The following is a 19403-nucleotide window of genomic DNA, read 5'->3' on the forward strand; positions in this document are numbered from 1 at the left end:
CAGATAGGACGGAGGGAGGGGGAGAGAATTTAAAAAACGAGAGTGAGAGAACCAGCGCGAGAGAGTGAGAGAGAGAGAAAGAGAGAGAGTAAGAGCATTTAGTCCATTAAAACCGGGAAAGCGCCTGTGTCATTTTAGAGCGTTTGAGCGTTGGCTATTCAAAAATAGCAGATGTACAAGCTTGTACGTCTGCTATTTTTGAACATTTTTTGCAAAGTGCAAGAGAGAGTGAGAGGGAGAGAGAGAGAGAGAGAGAGAGAAGCAGGTGTGACTTGGATGAGACGAGGACGGAGAGTGAGAGGCGGTGCAGTGTAACGACAGAGGTTAGCGAGGGGAGGAGTGAAGGAGCGAGTGAAGGGGGAGTTGAAGAGATTGCAGCAGGAGGAGGAGGAGGAGAAGGAGGCAGGGCAGCGCTGGCCTCAGGGGTAAACTGAGGTGAAGGAATTACGGCAGCCTTAGAATTCCACCGGCGGATCATCGGACCATAAATCTGCAAACCGCTGCAGCGATATACTGTTACAGAGGATCTGATCTCGGCGGCGGCGCGGCGCGGGCGGCGCGGCCACGTTCTCAGGTGCGTTCTGAAAAGCCTCAGGTGAGGCAGGCTCTGCTCAGAGTAAAAGGTGGGACTGCTGTGTCCAGGTGGCGTTCGGTCTCACGCCACACATTGTCCACATTTGGCAGCCACACATACTGTGTACACACACACACACACACACATTTTTTTGATTTGAGCTAAAAAGGATTATTTTACACTTTTGGCTATTCAAAAATAGCAGATCTACAAGCTCATAGTGCGGCACCGAGTGCCGCGCTATGAGCTTGTAGATCTGCTATTTTTGAAAAATCATGAAAATGTGTGCAAAGCTTTGAATATTTATTATTTTAAAGCAAACATTTTTCCGCGGGTTCAAATACATATCATTTTGGGGGTCCTTGACATGAAAAAGTTTGAGCACCACTGATATAGAAACACACACTCAATCCTCCATCCCTCAGGTGTTTGGCTGCGGTGACTAAAGTATGAATCAGCCTCAGCCAGCTCCACCACCCCAAACTCCCACTGAGCGCGCTCAGAACGGTCAAAAACAAAAACAACAGCCAAGGCATACAGGTGACATGGGAGTGGGTGTAATGTGCGTGCAGCCATTTCTGTTAGGTTGGATAAATATGTGTGTGTGCGTGTGTGCGCGTGCGCGCGCGCGCGTGTGTGTGTGTGTGTGTGTGTGCGCGGGCACGTCCATGTCTACGTGCACAAGAACCCCGCGAGGTCAAAGCGAACGTCATGTAGCATTCTTTGTTTGCAAATCCTTAAAGCCTTTTCATTGCTGCTCATAAGCCGAGGTTGAAGGATTAAGCTAATTGGTCTGAAACAAGAGAACTAGACTCCAGCTCCTTTTTCTTTTCTTTCTTTTTTACTTTCTTTTTTCTTTCTTTTTTACAAAGCATAGTGAATCATTTTAGAATGATCTACAAGCCTTTATCATACCTCGGGGAGCGCTAGTAGTGTAGATGTTTCCATTAGCGATGACAAGCTGAATTTACTTTTAAATGATGTGACGATGTTATGCAGGCACAGAAAATGACCAATAAAACAAGTCAACTTCCACCATTTTTGGGTGCTGAGAGAGAAAGAGAGCAAGCTATTATGAGGGGAAACGGTGAAATACTGGGCATGCGGTGTGACTGACAGAAGAGATTGTAAAAGTAATATCTTGGCAACAAGAAAGTCCTTTTGTTCAGGTATTATTCATTCTGACACATATATAGAAGATGGAGATTGGAACAGTGAGGGGATTCACGATGGAGGGCCTTTGCTGCTTGTGTGCTGAACTCAGTGGTGGAAAATGTTTTACTCAAGTAAAAGTGTCAATACTGCAATGTAGAAACACTCTGTTACAAGTAAAAGTCCGGAATTCAAAATGTACAAAAGTATTGGTATCAAAATGTACTTAAAGTACCAAAAGTAAAAGTACTAAAATGTTTGAAAATAGCAGCATCTACAAGCTCACAACGTGTTTGCATCGCGACGCGTTGTGAGCTTGTAGATCTGCTATGTTCAAATAGCCTAAGTATGAAAAAGGGCTGAAGTGGTTATTGTATGTTTTATAATGTAATAATTTATATCTGCAAAGTAACTAAAGTTTTCAAATAATTGTAGTGGAGTAAAGGTACAATATTTGCCTCTGAGGTGTAGTGGAGTAGAAGTAAAAGTACAGACAGTACCTCAAAATTGTACTTAAGTACAGTACTTGAGTAAATGTACTTAGTTACTTTACACCACTGGTGCTGATGAGGATGTGACTCCAGTGATTTGTTCTTTTTTTTTTTACTGTGTCTTGGTGGTAGATAGAAGGTGGTCGGCAGGTTATAAATAGCAGTGGGGGGGATGTGAGCATGGGGGGGGTGGGGGGGCTGACCTTTTAAGTGGGCACTGAGACTCGTCTCAAAGCCACAAAGAGAGTGCCCTGGGCGCACTTGATCTTCAGCTGCACGCACGCACACATGTACATGCAGACGTACAGACACACACACAGGGCAACCCCAGACGGCCACTTTGATGTGGCAGTCTGGGTCCTCAAAGGTCAATGGAGGTCAGACCCAGTGTGTGTGTGTGTGACGTGTGTGTGTGTTTGTTTGTTTTAGGAAGAGGTGGCTGTAGAGATAAAGGAAGGCTACAGTATGTGTACAAAGCAAGACGCGCTCCCGGGAAATGCCACTCTCTCTCTCTCTCTCTCTCTCTCGCTCTCTCTCTCTCTCTGCAAAGCCCTCGAGAGGCAAGCCAAAGGAATTAGCCTATACAGGCAGAATGAAGGATCACCGAGTCCTTTCCCCCCCCTCCCCATTTCTGCTTTTTAAAGCAGCTTTTTAATTCTGCCCATGATCTTGCAGCCAGCCACTGTACAGCTTAACCCATTAAGACCTGAGGCGATTTTTAAAAAAAAATCTAAATCCTAACAGTTTTTTGAAGAAAATATAAAAAATATTTTTTCACGATTTTTTCAAAAATAGCAGATCTACAAGCTCGTAGCGCGGCACTCGGTGCCGCGCTATGAGCTTGTATATCTGCTATTTTTGAATAGCCAAAGGCATCTAAAGTGACACAGAAGCGTTCCAGGTATCAATGGGTTAAGGATTTAGCTATCAGATTTGTATGCGAAGGCTTTTGGCAGAACGATGTGGTGTAAGTTCCGAGGGAAGTTCTTAATAATCGGCCTCCTGCAAGGCTTCCCTCTCTCTCTGCCTTTTTTACTCACACATGAAGTAGCAGGGGAGCGGCGATTCCAATCATCGGCACCCAGTTTCCCACTATGCCCTCTCTCTCTCTCTCTTTAACCTATTAAGACCTGGAACGCATCTATGTCATTTTTTTGATTTGAACTAAAAGGCATTATTTTACACTAACTACTAAAAAATAGCAGATATACAAGCTCATAGCGCGGCACCGAGTGCCGCGCTATGAGCTTGTAGATCTGCTTTTTTTCTTTTTATCCTGAAAATGTTTGCAAATCTTTGAATATATATATATATATATATTTTAAAGCGAACATTTTTTACTGAAATCTTTGCTACTGGGGGTCCCTGGAACAAAATATTTTGAGATCGGGGGTCGGCGGCCAAATACATAATTTTGGGGGTCCTTGACATGAAAAAGTTTGAGCACCACTGATATAGAAACATACGTTTTTCAAAAAACTGTTTTTTTACTAAGACATTTGTATAATCGGCTTCAGGTCTTAATGGGTTAATGCACGCTTGCTCTTTCGATTTCTCCTCATCCTTCCCCAATCCATATTTCTGATGAGGCAGTATATATTTTTTGATAAAGTTAACTGGAGGATTAGTGGCCAGCCCTGTTTTCAGCCTCACTGACAATCAGGAGGATCAGCCTCATAATGACACTTAGACCACAGGTCCATTACATCCTTTGCATCCAAGATGCTTTTCCCTTCCAGAAGGACCAGCAGTCTGAAGCGGTCTGCCCTGCCCAAACCCTGCGTCATATCAAACCGGTCGTTACAGCGATCGAACACCGAACCATGCGTTTCTCCACGGCTCAATTAATGTCAAGAATGCCTCTTTCCATTACCATTTAGCCTCCGCTAACTGTGCCGCGGTCCAGGGATGCTCCAGATATCGCCATTAATCTCTCCTGACTCCACTACGGCCCGTAGAATACTCAAAAAAAAAACTCCTCTCACATAAATCACAGAGCTCTGAGGTTTCACGTTGTAATATTCGTCAAGAACTCGGGGGCTTTAGTGGCTGTGAACGGGAGGGTTCAACTAAGGTTTTTGGGGTCTGGAACAGGGTGGTTCAGGATTTTTTTTTCTCTTTGCGCCACACATGAGTTTAATCAACATTTCAGAGAAATGCAGAGTCCCGAGCCGGTTTCACCAAGAGGCCGCTTGTTTTTTTGTTTTTTTTTATCAGCCTGGTGTGTTTCCCATTAGCCTGCTTGTCTCTGCGGTCCGCTCAGGGATGCTAAAGGTCCAGCTTTAGTACATAGGAATGGCAATTACTGGGCCGAAGCTCTTGCCACGAATGTATACGGTAACCAGAGACTGTCATGAGTTGTGTCAGTTGGCAGTGGCGTGACCCAGAGGCCACAGAAGGCGACAGAAAGAGAGAGAGAGAGGGGAGGATGCATGCATGCAACTTGAAGCATTTTGAATCAAATCAAGGAAATACGTCTTTGTGTTGTGTGTGTGTGTGTGTGTGTGTGTGTTTGTGTGTGTGTTCTTAAGTAGACACAGAACATGGCGTCGTCCAAAGTGAAAACATATTCATGCTCTCCCTTTCTGCCTTCGGGGGGGGGAGGGGGCGGGGGGGGCTAAGGGCTTGGCAGAGCCCTTTCCGTAACAATAACCTCTTCTCAGTGTTGATGCTCCCGAGTCCACGCGCCAGCTTGTCGGCCCTTGTCTGCTGCCCGCTGTGTGCCTGGAGAGAGAGGGCCTCCTCGGGTTCACCCTGCACCCACCCGCCTGGCAGACATGTGTGCCAAGCTGGTTCGACACGACTCAGGGCCGTGAGAGGAATGCAATGAACCTGGGCCCCGCCGGTTGGCTAAAGCTTTGCCCACGCGCCGTTGTTCCGGGTCCCAACAATATCTGTCATTGACTCTCTTTATAAGCCAATCTCTCTCTGTCTCTCTCTCTCTCTCTCTTTCTTTCTCGTTCTCTTTCTTTCTTTCCTGGGCCCCTTTTATGGAAATGTTTGGCTGCGTGGCCACCTCTTTTGTGGCCACACGGCGTCCGTGTGGCACAGAGGGCTGGCTGTGAGCGAAGTCAAGTGGCACATTCAGACATCCAGCGCCAGCAGAAGAGAGAGGATGGGACGTGGTGGTGGGTGGGGCGGCTCCGGGGGAGTTCACAGGGGATAGAGACGTGAATTCTGCCCTTCTCCCGTCAGCTGCAGTGTGTGGGAGGGGTTGGAGAGGCAGAAGAAAGGCTGCGCTGCGGTCGGGCTTTGGGACCTATTAGCATTTGGATAAGCTCAGAGAAGCCTCCCAGCGGCCGCGCCACACAGACACTGGACGGCTGGGCCTAAGTGGCTGTACCGCCACAGCCATAAGCCGGGGGTCCCATCAATGGGGCCCATTGTGCGGGGAATGGCTGCAGGGAGGCCTGGTGCACTTTATCTCGCTTGTCCTCAATCTGTTTAACCCATTGAGACCTGAAGCCGATTCTACATGTCTCCTAAATCAGTTTTCTGAAAAACGTATGTTTCTATATCAGTGGTGCTCAATCTTTTTCATGTCAAGGACCCCCAAAATGATATGTATTTGGCCGTGGACCCCCATCAAAATATGTTGTTCCAGGGACCCCCCAGAAGCAAAAATTTGGGTTAAAAATGTTCGCTTTAAAAATATATATTCAAAGATTTGCACACATTTTCACGAATTTTCAAAAATAGCAGATCTACAAGCTCGTAGCGCGGCACTCGGTGCCGCGCTATGAGCTTGTATATCTGCTATTTTTGAATAGCCCAAAGTGTAAAATAATGCTTTTTTGCTCAAATCTAAAAATGACACAGTTCCAGGTCTTAATGGGTTAAAAGTAACGCGCCGGCTTCCTCTTGCTGCGAAACCAGAGCATCCATCTTGTCAGCCGGTGACTGATTGCTGATAAGAATGACTTTGTTCATCACGCCTAACTCATCTGCTCACTCTTGAGGAAGGCTGACTGCGTCAGAAGCGATTAGCGTCAATTACTTGATGCCCAACGCCAACCACTCATCATCAATTGCCTTTCGAAAGGACGTCATCTGAAGTGGTTAAGTGACAGTGACATATTGCTGTTGTCCGTTAAACAGCAGATTGAACGACGTAGCTAAACACGCTGGCAAGTCACACTAAAGGCCAAGGCAAAATGTCAGCACAACAGTTTGTTAGTCCATTAGTCCCTCTTCCTTCTTTCTCTCCTTCCTTTGAACAAGCCGTCCTTTTATCCTCTAATTCTTTTCTATCTATAGTCTATGTCTTAAAAGCACATATCTTCCAGTCATCCAGGCGCAGGTCCATATCTAATGATCTAATCTCCTCATGCCATTCCCTCATTGTCCTGGCATGGCCAGTAGTGCGGCATGAGCTGCCCAGTCTTATACCTGCTGACCACGTCTAAGCAGCAGGCCAGCCAGCTGGGGACCCACGGCTGTGTGAATGAATCTCTCTATCTGGGTATGACTCTGTGATGAATGCCTTCTTCTCATTCTTCTCACCGGGCCCCCTAGTTGTCTTTTGGAAGATGCTGCTTGTCTGCGTGGCCGTGTGTGTTTGCACGGTATCGCAGCACGCCAGAGCAAACACACGGGTCGGCGAAGTAGGAACAATTGTAAGCAAGCTGCTCGTTGGACAACACCGTTGCGTGCATGTGCAGGGATCTGGTGTATTGTCACTTGGCTGGGTTTCTAAAACATAGCTTACTGTGTTAATGAGGCAGTGAGAATAGGCTACTTTTTTTACTTTTTAAATTTTGTATGTATTAAATAATGTATTCTAAATAGCGATGACAAAATCAAAGTGATTATCTGAGCTTTGATGTAAAGATTTAAATGAATTTTGCATCTGCAATTATGTTCATACAGTTGCAACGTCCTAAAAATGACGTTCAGATTTGATCCAGGTTTAATTTAGGCACCACATTCGTAAACGATGCACTAAACATCCAGCTGAGTTCTATGTTGGATTGCACTATAAAAGGCTTCTGAATAATATTCAAGCGTGTTCTCAGCATAGGAAAAGGAAGTGCCGTGTGTGTGTGTGTGTGTGTGTGTGTGTGTGTGTGTGTGTGTGTGTGTGTGTGTGTGTGTGTGTGTGTGTGTGTGTGTGTGTGTGTGTGTGTGTGTGTGTGTGTGTGTGTGTGTGTGTGTGTGTGTGTGTGTGTGTGTGTGTGTGTGTGTGTGTGTGTGTGTGTGTGTGTGTGTGCGCGTGTGTGTGTGTGTGCATGAGCATGTGTGTGTGTGTGTGTGTGAGAGCATGTGTGTGTGACTCACTGGCTCCTGTTGGTCTGTGTCCATAGACCCACAAATAAACAGCAGTAAGCCAGCTGGAAATGGGGAAACAGCACAAGATCCTCTCACACAGTCAGTCTGCACACGGGTTAATGTTCAGTTCGTGGGAAAAGGAATCAGACGCGCACATGAACGCCATCACGTGCATGTGCGCGCCATGGACACGCACACTTTCCCTCATTTATGCCATTGATGAATTGCCCCATTCTGGCTGTCTCACAGGTGCCTGCTGTGGATAAAGGACAGTTGTTTTTGTCCTCATAGACATTTGTGTCTTCTGGAGTTCAGCTTATACTTGCATTAGTGTGCGTGGGTGTGTGCGTACTCTACTGTGTGTGTGTGTGCGTGGGTGCGTGCGTACTGTACGTGTGTGTGTGTGTGTTTGTGTCATCGTCGGCCCCATCCTGCCAGCCTCCCCAGCGGAGGTCATGTGAGTTGGGTGGGGATTGGGAGGAGGAGGAGGAGGAGGGGTCATCTGTGTGCCAACATGGAGCCTCCTTGACCTTTTGGGTCTGGTTAAAGGTTCTGCTATAGAACACTACACTAGGAGGCTTTGTCCACTGGAGCACAGCTGTGCCTCTCTCGGTCCTCTGCTGCGCTCACAGCGGCTTCGCTCTCCTCCTCTCTCTCTCCCGGTCGGTCTGTCTGTCTGTCTGTCTGTCTGTCCTGTTGGTTGGTATGGGTTGTAAGATGGGTGGGTGAACACACCTGGGCCGGTCTTTGCCCCGAGATGTGGCGCGCTCCCACCGTCAGGATAACAGACGATGGTGAGACGGTGGTACGAGGGTAGAGCCGGCTGATAAAACGGTGTAACTAAACTATTTGTGGAACACTGGTATTAACTTTCTCAATTCAACCTTGTACCTCTGTATCTGCTAAAACCTCCAACGTCTTGAATACGCAGTATAGATTCAGCGTACAAGTCTCCACCATTGTTCTTTGAGCCATCCTCAGCTGTGCATTGATGTATATCTGAGCCTCATTGTGTCAGGATTCCTGATTGGGTTCAATTCTCGGCCTGCTGGCTGGTAAACTAGATTATCTTAGCTATAGCGCTGCTAGTTCATCAGCGACGACGCGGTGCACGCTGATCCCCCCCCAGCCCAGAGGCTGACCTCACCCTGGCTTAGCTAGCATGCAGCGGTGGTGATGGTGCTGCTAATCAACCAATCAAGCCATGAGAAAGACCGGCCGTTGTTCACCCAGTAAAACAGATCAGACCGTGGGGGGAAATACCCACAGATAGTCATCCGGGAATTTAGCAAAAAAAAAGCATACCAGCAGATGGGGAAGTAGGGGAGGGATATATACAGGCATGCATTGTTGTTGCAGAAAGAGGGAAGGTTATTGGGATTGATGTACCGGACCGAATGGGGACAGAACCCTGTGAGAGAGAGATGAAGGGAGAGAGAGAGAGAAGCTTGGAGGAGGGGAGGGAGATGATGATAAAAGAAGGGACAAACGCCTGCTCTCAGCTCCTTCACTCATCTGATAAGAGACTTGGTGATGAATGGCCCATGTCGTGAATCACTCCCAGTTTCATATTTTCATGTCTGAATGATAGGATTAACCCATTGAGACCGGGAAACGCGTCTGTGTCATTTTAAAGATTTTTCTTCTATTCAAAAATAGCAGATATACAAGCTCACAGTGCGGCACCGAGTGTCGCGCTGTGAGCTTGTAGATCTGCTATTTTTGAAAAATCTTGAAGATTTGTGAAAATCTTTGAATATATATTTTTTAAAGCGTTTTGTAACTGTCAAATGTCTCAACAAATGTCTTCATTTTTCAGAAAAACTATTGTTGCTATATCAGCGGTGCTAAAACCTTTTCTTTTCAAGGACCCCCAAAATCATATGTCTTTGGCCACCGATCCCCATCAAAATATGTTGTTCCAGGGACCCCCCAGAAGCAAAGATTTAAAAATGTTGTTTCCAAAAAATATATGTATTCAACACAAACGTTCAAGATTTTTCAATAATAGCAGATCTACAAGCTTATAGCGCGGCACTCGGTGCCGCGCTATAAGCTTGTAGATCTGGTATTTTTGAATGGCCCAAAGTACAAAATAATGGTTATAGCAAAAAATCTAAAATTCCACCGATTCTTTCCCGGTCTAAATGGGTTAAGTAGATGTACTGATTGGCTGCCAGGCTGTTAGTTTGAGTTTGCTTCCCCTCATATATCTGGCCAAATGTCCCACTGGCCCTGATGAAGATTTCCTTCAACCTTGTGTGGTTGAAATTGAATTTCCTGTCCCAAAACATGTTGACGCCAATCACTTCAAGACTTAGCTACTGTACTCAAATTAGATCTGTGTATCACAATGTGTGTCGGTTCTGAAAACACTGGCCTTTCTTATTGCGTATCTAATATTGCTAATCTAACGTCTTCTATAAAAGCATCCCCAAAGCAGTGTTCCTTTTATTCCTTTTTCTTTTAGAAAATGGGATGTTTTGCAGTCTTTTTCTGGCCTTAAGTAAGGAAAAAGTAAATCACGCAGTCACGGAACGGAACCATTGCTGTGTTTTGAAAGTTTCCGTAGTTGGACAACTTCTTTCAAGCTAACTTTAGGCTACATTATATAAGGTTTAAGTTATTGAGTGTTATGCGTTTTCTTTCTCTCACATAATATTGTACAGTTAATACGCTAAACGTTGTGTTTTCTGGCGTTCGGAGTGGAAAAAAGGCTTAAATCCACGCGACATGATGGAACCATGTCTAAACATGGCCTGTTTACTCTGAGCCCGCGATAACAAACATTGGCCCCTAAACTGTTGCGGCAGCATCGTGACGCGCTTCCCCCCTCTCGTCTGCTACTTGCTAAATTACTCTGATTGTCATCTTTCTCAGGTTTCCTCCTCTGCTGAGAAAAGATAACATCCCTCGCTCTATCTGTTCCCTAACATCCTCCCTTTACATTTCTCTATCTGCCCTTCTCCAAATCCACTTATCTCTCTTCTCTCATGTTGATGATGACCGTTGTGTACCCCTCCCCCCCCTCCCCCTCGCACCCCTCAGATATATCTCTGCCATCTCAACACAACACAACCGCTCGGCTATTTCCTCTTTTTCTATTCTCATCAGAATGTCACGCTTTTGCATTATCAACGATTTTCTATTCTCGAGTTCACCAACCAACTGGCCCTGTAGAAAACATATATTTTCCTGTGTTTGTGTGAGTGGTATTGGTGTTTCTTGCGCATATTTCCCAGCTGACCGCTTGTGTTTAATTAAGAAAATGTAACCGCGTCCCTTCTGCTCTCTCTCCCCCATTTTCCTCCCAAGAATCTCCAAGAACATCCCTGCCACCAAGGACGTGGAGCCCTTGCTGGAGATCGATGGCGACATCCGCAGCTTCGAGGTCTTCCTGTCGTCCAGGACGCCTGTCCTCACCGCCCGGGACGTGGAGATGTTCCTTCCCTGCACCGTCAACCTGGACCCCAAACTCAGGGAGATTATTGCAGGTCCATACACTTGTCCTTGTCCTTCTCCCCCACTTGCATTGAGTTGATGTTGTACTAACTTAACCCATTAAGGCCTGCAGGCCGATTCTACAAAATGTCAGTGGTTCTCAAACGTTTTCATGTCAAGGACCCCCAAAATGATATGTATTTGGCCGCGGACCCCCATCTCAAAATATTTAGTTCCAGGGACCCGCCAGAAGCAAAGATTTGAGTTAAAAATGTTCGCTTTAAAAAATATATATTCAAAGATTTGCACACATTTTCAAGATTTTTCTAAAATAGCAGATCTACAAGCTCGTAGCGCGTCACTCTGTGCCGCGCTATGAGCTTGTAGATCTGCTATTTTTCAATAGCCAAAGTGTAAAATAATGCTTTTTAGCTCAAATAAAAAAATTACACAGATGCGTTCCAGGTCTTAATGGGTTAATAACACAGATGCATACACAAGCATTGCATACACTCATACATGCATTGCGCATGCACGCACACACACATATATGCGCGCGTGCACACACACACACACAGACGCACACGCACACACAAACCCATAATACACAAAATATCCATCATTCAGCAGTATCATTGAAACCTTCAACTAATCTGAAGCACGGCTCCTTTCTGAAAAGGCTCAGATTGTCTGTAGATGTCACTTTCTGCTCTTATATTTACAACAATTCAATGGTGTAAAAGACTGTTGTATTTGTAGACCTTTAAGGGCCAACTTAATCTAAATTGTTATGTCTTAAGTCATGTCATGTCTTGAGGGTTTATTTGAACAATGTAAACTAAAGTGTTCCCACAAAATATGCACCATTCATGTTTTGGGATTAATATAATGTTTGGTTGTTGCTGAAGTTTGTCTGGTATGACAGTGCGGACAAAGGCTTGATTTATTCTTTGTTCCAAACGATTGTTTGGAAAATAGAAAATGCAGACGTACAAGCTCACACAACGCATTGCTGCACTGCGACACGTGAGCTTGTAGATCGGCTATTTTCGGCACACAACACCTATGCGCAACAAAGTATAAATCATCCAACAGGGTCATTGACCTACACAATAACATAGTGGAACAGAGGGCTGTTGTCTGTGCGATTAGTTGAATTCCGAGCCAACACATTTTGGCAGTTGCATTACTCAAACCAAAAATTGCAGAAGTGGCGACCGGTTTTCAAATCTCACAGTACTCGCATGTTTTACTTAAGTAAAAGTATCAATACTGCAATGTAGATATACTCTGTTACAAGACAAGTAGAAGTCCCGTATTCAAAATGTACTTGAAGTCCCAAAAGTAAAAGTACTCATTCTGCAGAAGTTCAAAATGTATAAAAGATCTTTTGAGAATATCCGATCTACAAGCTCACAATGTGTCGCATCGGCGGCGCATTGTGAGCTTGTAGATCTGCTATTTTCAAATGGCCGTGTGTTTTTTAATAATAATCTAAATCAAAAGTTTTCATATAATTGTAGTGGAGTAAAAGTAAAATGTTTTCCTCTGAGATGTAGTGGGGCAGAAGTAAAAGTATTGAACATTGTAAATACTGAAGAAAGCAAAAAAAAAAAAACTCAACATTGTACTTAGGTACAGTACCTGAGTACATCTACTTAGTTACTTTACACCACTGCAAATCGCCCCACTGTGTCCTATGGAAAGCGAACAATTTGGCTCTAAATATTCAAAGGTGGCGACAGTTTCAACCGTCGGGTCGCTTGTTCGTGACAATATCTTTCTCTCCCCCAATGGCAACGTGCGTCCACTGCTGCATGAGACGTGACGGTGTGTGTGTGTGCTGTGAGGGCAACATCCAGCAAAAGGATGCGCCAGTGAGTCACCGCGAACCCTAGCAGTGCTGTGCGCTGTTGGCGTACGTCACTGCACCGCTCAGCCTGCACAGGGGTGTCAATGACACCTAGTGTGATACTGCTGCATCATCGTGTTTGTGCGACCGCAGAAAACGCACACACACACACACACACACACACACACACACACACAGACACAGACACAGACACAGACACACACACACAGAGACAGACACACACACACACACACACCAAGTCTGTTCAGTCCAGCCAAAGTTGAGTCAAAGCGGCCACAGCTGACCAAAGCTCGCGAGCAGACGGCCAGCCTGTAAATAAATATAGGGCTTTGAGGCTAAATGTGCGTAGGTGCGTAAATGCTCGCATAAACGTGTTTATCCCATTAAGACCTGGAACGCATCTGTGTCACTTTTTGATTTGAGCTAAAAAAAATGCATTATTTTACACTTTGGCTATTCAAAAATAGCAGATCTACAAGCTCGTAGTGCGGCACTACGAGCTTGTAGATCTGCTATTTTTTGAAAAATTGTGAAAATGGGTGCAAATCTTTGAATATATATTGTTTTAAAGCGAATATTTTTAACTGAAATCTTTGCTTCTGGGGGTCCCTGGAACAAAGTATTTGAGATGGGGGTCGGCGGCCAAATACATATACATTTTGGGGGTCCTTGACATGAAAAAGTTTGAGCACCACTGATATAGAAACATACGTTTTTTTTCAGAAAACTATTGGGATTTAGAAGACATTTGTAGAATCGGCTTCAGGTCTTAATGGGTTATTTGTGTGTGTGATTGCAAGTGTGGGTGTGTGTGTGTGTGTGCACGCGTGCGTGTGTGTATGCGCCTCTGCCTCCGCACACGTTCCCCTGGGGACCGGAAGGTGACCAACACTACTGCCCAGTCATCCGTCCCCTCTCTCCACTCTCTCTCTCTCTCTCTCTCTCTCCGTGGGCCAGTCGCTGCTCGGCGTCGCTGCCCAGTGTCCTGTGGGCAGCGCTGTCAGCGATACCCACCCAATGAGCCTGTGACTCAACATCATAAGGCCCCCATTGTGTTCTCCTCCTCCGGGTCCGGATTGGGTCTCACTCAGCCCGTCATTCAGCAGCCACTTTTATAACCAGGAGACATGCTGGTGCCTGCTCCCATTTCTGGTCCTCTGCTCTCTGGCCGGCCACACAGACCCACACTGTTCTTGTCTAGGGCTTATTTAGCCCATTAAGACCGGGGAGAAGCATCTGTTTTTAGATTTGAGCTAAAAAAAACATTATTTTACACGTTGGGCTATTCAAAAATAGCAGATATACAAGCTCATAGCGCGGCACCGAGTGCCGCGCTACGAGCTTGTAGATCTGCTATTTTTGAAAAATCGTGAAAATGTGTGTAAAACTTTGAATATATATATTTTTTAAAGCGAACATTTGTAACTCAAATCTTTGCTTCTGGGGGGTCCCTGGAACAAAATATTTTGAGATAGGGGGTCCGCGGAAAAATGCATATAATTTTGGGGGTCCTTGACATGGAAAAAGTTTGAGAACCACTGACGGAGTGACATACGTTTTTATCAAAAAATTTAGATTTAGAAGACATTTTGTAGAATCGGCCTCAGGTCTTAATGGGTTAAGTTTTATTTGGAGGGGAGCGGAGGAGAGGAGGAGGGGGGAGAGAGGGGGGGGGGGGCTACCAAAGCTCACGGCTTAGTTCTTTTAGCCGAGCTCTTCACAGTGCACAATTGGCTTAGGTGGAAAACAATTGGACAAAGTGTTCATGAGATGTTCTCTATTAGTTTAAATGGCTCTAGTAGTCTATTGGTTTATGCGGCCGGGGTCTGTTAGTTTGCGCGGTTTGGGATTTATTTTGTCAAGGATCGTAAATTACTCCCATGTTCCACAGGCTGTCAGGGCATCATCCCTTTCGAAAAAACTATTTTAAGTAATAGGGTGCCTGTTGGTCTGTGTGCAAAATAATGTCACTGATTTGCACATTGTTGTTGTTTGTCTAGTCCTAGTGTTTAGATGGGATTGTCTTCTGTTCAGGTTAAAGAGGACATGTGTCCTGTATTCGGATGGTGCAGGAGTAAAGTTCCTATACCCACTTCCGTGGAGACTGGGGTTAGAATCCTCCAGGGTGCATCTGGCTCGGCTGGGCGTTCCAGCAAACACAATTGGCCGTGTGCGTGGGTGGGGAGCCGGGTGAGGAGGTACATCTCTGTCGCCGCATTAGTGACTCCTACAGGCTGGTTAGGGCTCCTGTTAGAGTTCTCAAATTCTGCCCGGACCTGACCCTACACGACCCAACGTTTTCGGGCCTGGCCGAGCCCAAAATCTGTGCTAATTAGTCGGGCCGGGCCGAGCCTCGGTTTCCCTGAAGAAAAAAAGATCTATTACCCCAAAAAAATAAATTCCAACTGCCCCTAGCGGCCTAACGGTAGGGCAGACGGAAATGGCAGTGGATGTGTTGGATGCAGCTCAAAGTGAACTTTACTCAGGTATCTAGTTTGTTTCCGTCCGACCTTCCTAGCCCGTGTTATTAAAGAAAAACGGGCGACAATGGCCAAAACTCAATCGAAAATCTGTGATCAAAAATAGGCGAAAGTTGGCGTTTTCAAGATGTTTTGGCCATTATCTCTGGAACTTTGCTCAGTTCAAAGCTTGTTGGATGTGTAACTTTGAGGACATTTAGCACATAATTACACCTTTTCGAGTTTTTGGGCCTAAAAGTAAGTAATTGTTTGGACCGAGTCTTGCGCGGGCCCAGTTAGGGCTGGGCCTTAATTTTCAGGCCCGTTGAGAACTCTAGCCCCTGTTCATCAGCAGGGAGCAGAATTGGGGTGACTAGCATGTTCCTCTGCATGTGTTTATTCCTCCTGGTGATACCGCTCACTGTCAGGTGAAAGGAAGCGGCTGGTGATGTCACGTGTATCAGAGGAGACACATGGTTGTTTACACCCTCCCCGTGACCAACCCACCAGGGGTCAGCAATGACGGGAACTACATGGGAGAATTGGGAATTGTCATTCCGAGTAAAGAATTTGGAGAAAATGAAAAATTTATAAAAAAAAAGATAAAAGAGACTAAGAGGACATGTTCTTTCCTGTCGTATTCCCTGAAGTGCTGTAAGAATCAGAGAACGCATCATTTTGATATGCATTATTCTCCACAGATTATCTGCTGTTTGAACCGAGCAGACATGATGATGAAGTAAGACTAAATCTGCACTGAGTGGGTGGATCTGAAAGGTCTTTATAGTCCTGGCCAAGGCTTGTTCCCCCTCAGCATCACAAATCAAAACATTTTCTTCTCTCTCTCTCTCTCTCTCAGACGTGCGCGCAGCCAGGGAGCAGATGAACATGGGAGGAATGACCTATCCCACGCTGCCCATGCAGGAGGCCGCGCCCCGCCCCCAGTCGGGCTACGGCCAGCACTCTGCCGCCTGCTCGCCGACGGGCTCCTTCGCCGGCGCGCTGCCTCCCCAGCCGCACAGCGCCTACTTCAGCGGCATGACAGGACCTCAGCACCCCTTCTACAACCGGGTGAGACAGGACGAGAGCACAGGGCTGTGGGGTGACGGCGTCGACCCGAATCCGTCCTATTCCGTCACATTAAGCTAATTTACCTGACGTTCCAAATATCACATGTCCATGTGGACTAACAACATCCACGTGAAGGAGGTTGTCCTCTTGTCTGAGATGATCTCATAGTCCAGTGGTTCTCAATCTGTGGGTCGGGACCCCCAGGGGAGTCCACACATGATTCTTTTGGGGGGGGGGGGGGGTCCTGAGATGACAGTGAAGTGAAAATTAAAGACGTTAAAGACCTTTTTAATACCTAAAAAAAAGGAAAAGTATAAAGACCATTACTGCATCAAAATAATCAACAAACTATACTATAAAAACTGGTAAAACGTTGGCCAAATTGTTAACCCACTTAGACCTGGAACCCCATTATGTAACTATACCTTTCAAGCCGGGAACCCCTTTTGAGGTTCTTGTTGCTATGTACAGTATATAGCAACATAATTGTTGTTTTTTCTTTTTGAATAAATATTTGTTTTTCAGAAAACTTAGGTCAGGATTTAGAAGGCGTTTTTTAAAATCGGCTTCTGGTCTAAATGGGTTCAATAATATAAGAAAGAGGCAAATATTTTGAAAATAGCCAATCTACAAGCTCACAACGCCTCGCAACGCGAGATCGTCTATTTTCACAATATTTATCTGTGTAACCGAGTCAAACTAAATTTAATGCCTCAACTCCTAAGTGTTTATCAGTTCAAATATGATTATTTTGTGGGGTCACGGCCTGAAAAGGTTGAGAACCACTGTCATAGTCAGGAAAGGACTTCTTCTTCCAATTAAATGAGGACTGGTTTCACTTACAGTATCTAGTTCCAGCTATAGGAGCACTTTCTGTTGCCCAGTTGTAGCTCACTGTTTTCACACAACCACAGACAGCCGTACTGTCAACATAACGGTACATCTAGAGCAGCGAAAATGTTTTGGCACTTACAATAAGTAGGGTGTTTCCATAACTACCGCCTCAGTTTACCTCAGTTGGAAGAAAGAAAAAGGTTGGCGATTTAAGAATTTACATTTTCGCAGACTTTATCCTCTGTGTGTGTGTGTGTGTGTGTGTGTGTGTGTGTGTGTGTGTGTGTGTGTGTGTGTGTGTGTGTGTGTGTGTGTGTGTGTGTGTGTGTGTGTGTGTGTGTGTGTGTGTGTGTGTGTGTGTGTGTGTGTGTGTGTGTGTGTGTGTGTGTGTGTGTGTGAAACCTCCCTTATGATTTCATATGATTTCCATTCCATTGTGTTTTTAATCCCGTCTCCTCTCCTTCCCTCCCCTCCCTCTCCTCTCCTCTCCCCCCACTATTCTCCTCTCCTCTATTCTCCTCTCCTCTATTCTCTCCTGTATTCTCCTCTCCTCTCCTCTATTCTCCTCTATTCTCTCCTCTATTCTCCTCTCCTCTCCTCTATTCTATTCTCTCCTCTCCTCTATTCTCCTCTCCTCTCCTCTCCTCTCCTCTCCTCTCCTCTCTCCTCTCCTCTCCCTTCATAGCCTTATTTCCCCCAGCATGTGTATCACCTGCCCAGGCATTACCCCCATCATGTCCCCCCCACCTACTCCCGCCCCTACATTAAACCACTGGGCCATCCTAAGGACAACACCAGTGGACTTGTAAGTACAGAACCCACACACTAGTGTTGGCCTAACCACAGTATTACACATCTGTCTAGTAGTAGCTGGTCATGGTAGTTACTTGTAGTTCATTGTCAAATGTGTTAACTGTAGTAGTTGTTATGTGCCCACAACACTGATACCAACTCGGTCACAGTTTGAACAAATTGAGGTACGCATTTCAGCTTGGACTATGTTGGAGGAATGTTCCTGAGCGTCAACAGGCGAAAGATAACTTCGGTGCTAAACTCCTATATGCTGCTAACTAAACTCTTATGCCTGACAGGGGTGCAGCAGTATTCTGACACCCCTGCTGTCCTTCTGCTATATTATCTCTTCCCGCCATTCATCCCTCCATCCTTTTCTTCTCTCTTAGAATCAGAATCCTCTCTCTCTCTCCTCTCATTCTTGTATTCATTACCATTTGTTTTATCTACGAACGTGGACAGGCACCATTCAAAACAGAAAAGAACATGTCCATTGAGTTCAATGGAGAAGTGGCGTCATGTTATATTTGGTTCCTCTATGTAGTCTATAAGATACTGTATATAGTCCATTTTCCATCATCTGGGTTTGGGGTTGACACCCTGAATCTGTTTAGCCCTCTGCCCAGCCCCCCTGGTCCAGACTGGTGTACCTCGTGTTTTTATTTTAAAATTCCAACCTCTCCCACTTTTCCCATTTTAGATTTTGTCCTATGTTTAATCATTATGGCAATTGCCAATTCCCCATGAATTTCCTGTCATTGCCAACCCTTACAGTTGGTCATGTGGGAGGGTGTAGCTAACCTATCCAGAACACATGACGTTGTCAGATGGTAAGGAGTTATACCGGGGGAGGCGTAACGCACGTGGAGGAACACTCTATTGTCCACATTTCCGCTCCCTTCTGAACAGGAGTCCTGTCAACATGTAGCATTCGCTATTGCAGCTAAAGAGATCGCTATCGACAGCCAGCATCCCACCCGCGAACGTGGCCAATTGTGTTGGTCGGAGCGCCCGGCCAAGCCGGATGTACCGCGGAAGATTCGAACACCAGTATCCACGGTGGTGGGCAGGAACTTTACTCCTGCACCACCCGGACAACCCCGGGTCACTATTCCAGTGGTTCCCAAGCTGGGGGTCGGTCCCCAAATTATTTTGGAGGGTCCCCAGATGATTAGCTTAATGTGCAACATTGTTTTCTCACTTAACAGTAAACAAACCAACATACAGTATAAGTGTATACAGGGTATATCTGTACATTTCTAAAGTTAAAATGTTTTGACTTTTAAGACCTTTTTAATACCAAATTGGCCAAAATGTCAAATATTACATAAGAAAGAGGCAAACATTGTGAAAATGTTCACTATATTTATCCGTGGAAACCGAGTCAAACTAAAATGTAATGCCTACAATTCCAAGTGCCTGTCAGGGTGGGGGGTCCCCGGTTCAAA

At 45.6% G+C, this 19403-nt stretch overlaps 1 protein-coding gene across 4 annotated transcripts in view; it reads left to right on the top strand.

Annotated features, from left to right (window-relative positions):
- The window catches only part of kidins220a (kinase D-interacting substrate 220a), an 86977-nt gene that overhangs the window by 54455 nt on the left and 13119 nt on the right, over positions 1-19403 (top strand). For all 4 annotated transcript variants that reach the window (XM_080413720.1, XM_080413722.1, XM_080413721.1 and 1 more), the window contains 3 exons: positions 10801-10979; positions 16118-16329; positions 17849-17968. In XM_080413720.1, the coding sequence (XP_080269846.1) occupies positions 10801-10979; positions 16118-16329; positions 17849-17968 (511 nt within the window). The remainder of the gene's footprint in view (positions 1-10800; positions 10980-16117; positions 16330-17848; positions 17969-19403) is intronic.

The sequence above is a fragment of the Gymnoscopelus braueri genome (assembly GCF_963280865.1).
Source record: "Gymnoscopelus braueri genome assembly, chromosome: 19".
In the NCBI taxonomy this organism is placed as follows: Eukaryota; Metazoa; Chordata; class Actinopteri; order Myctophiformes; family Myctophidae; genus Gymnoscopelus; species Gymnoscopelus braueri.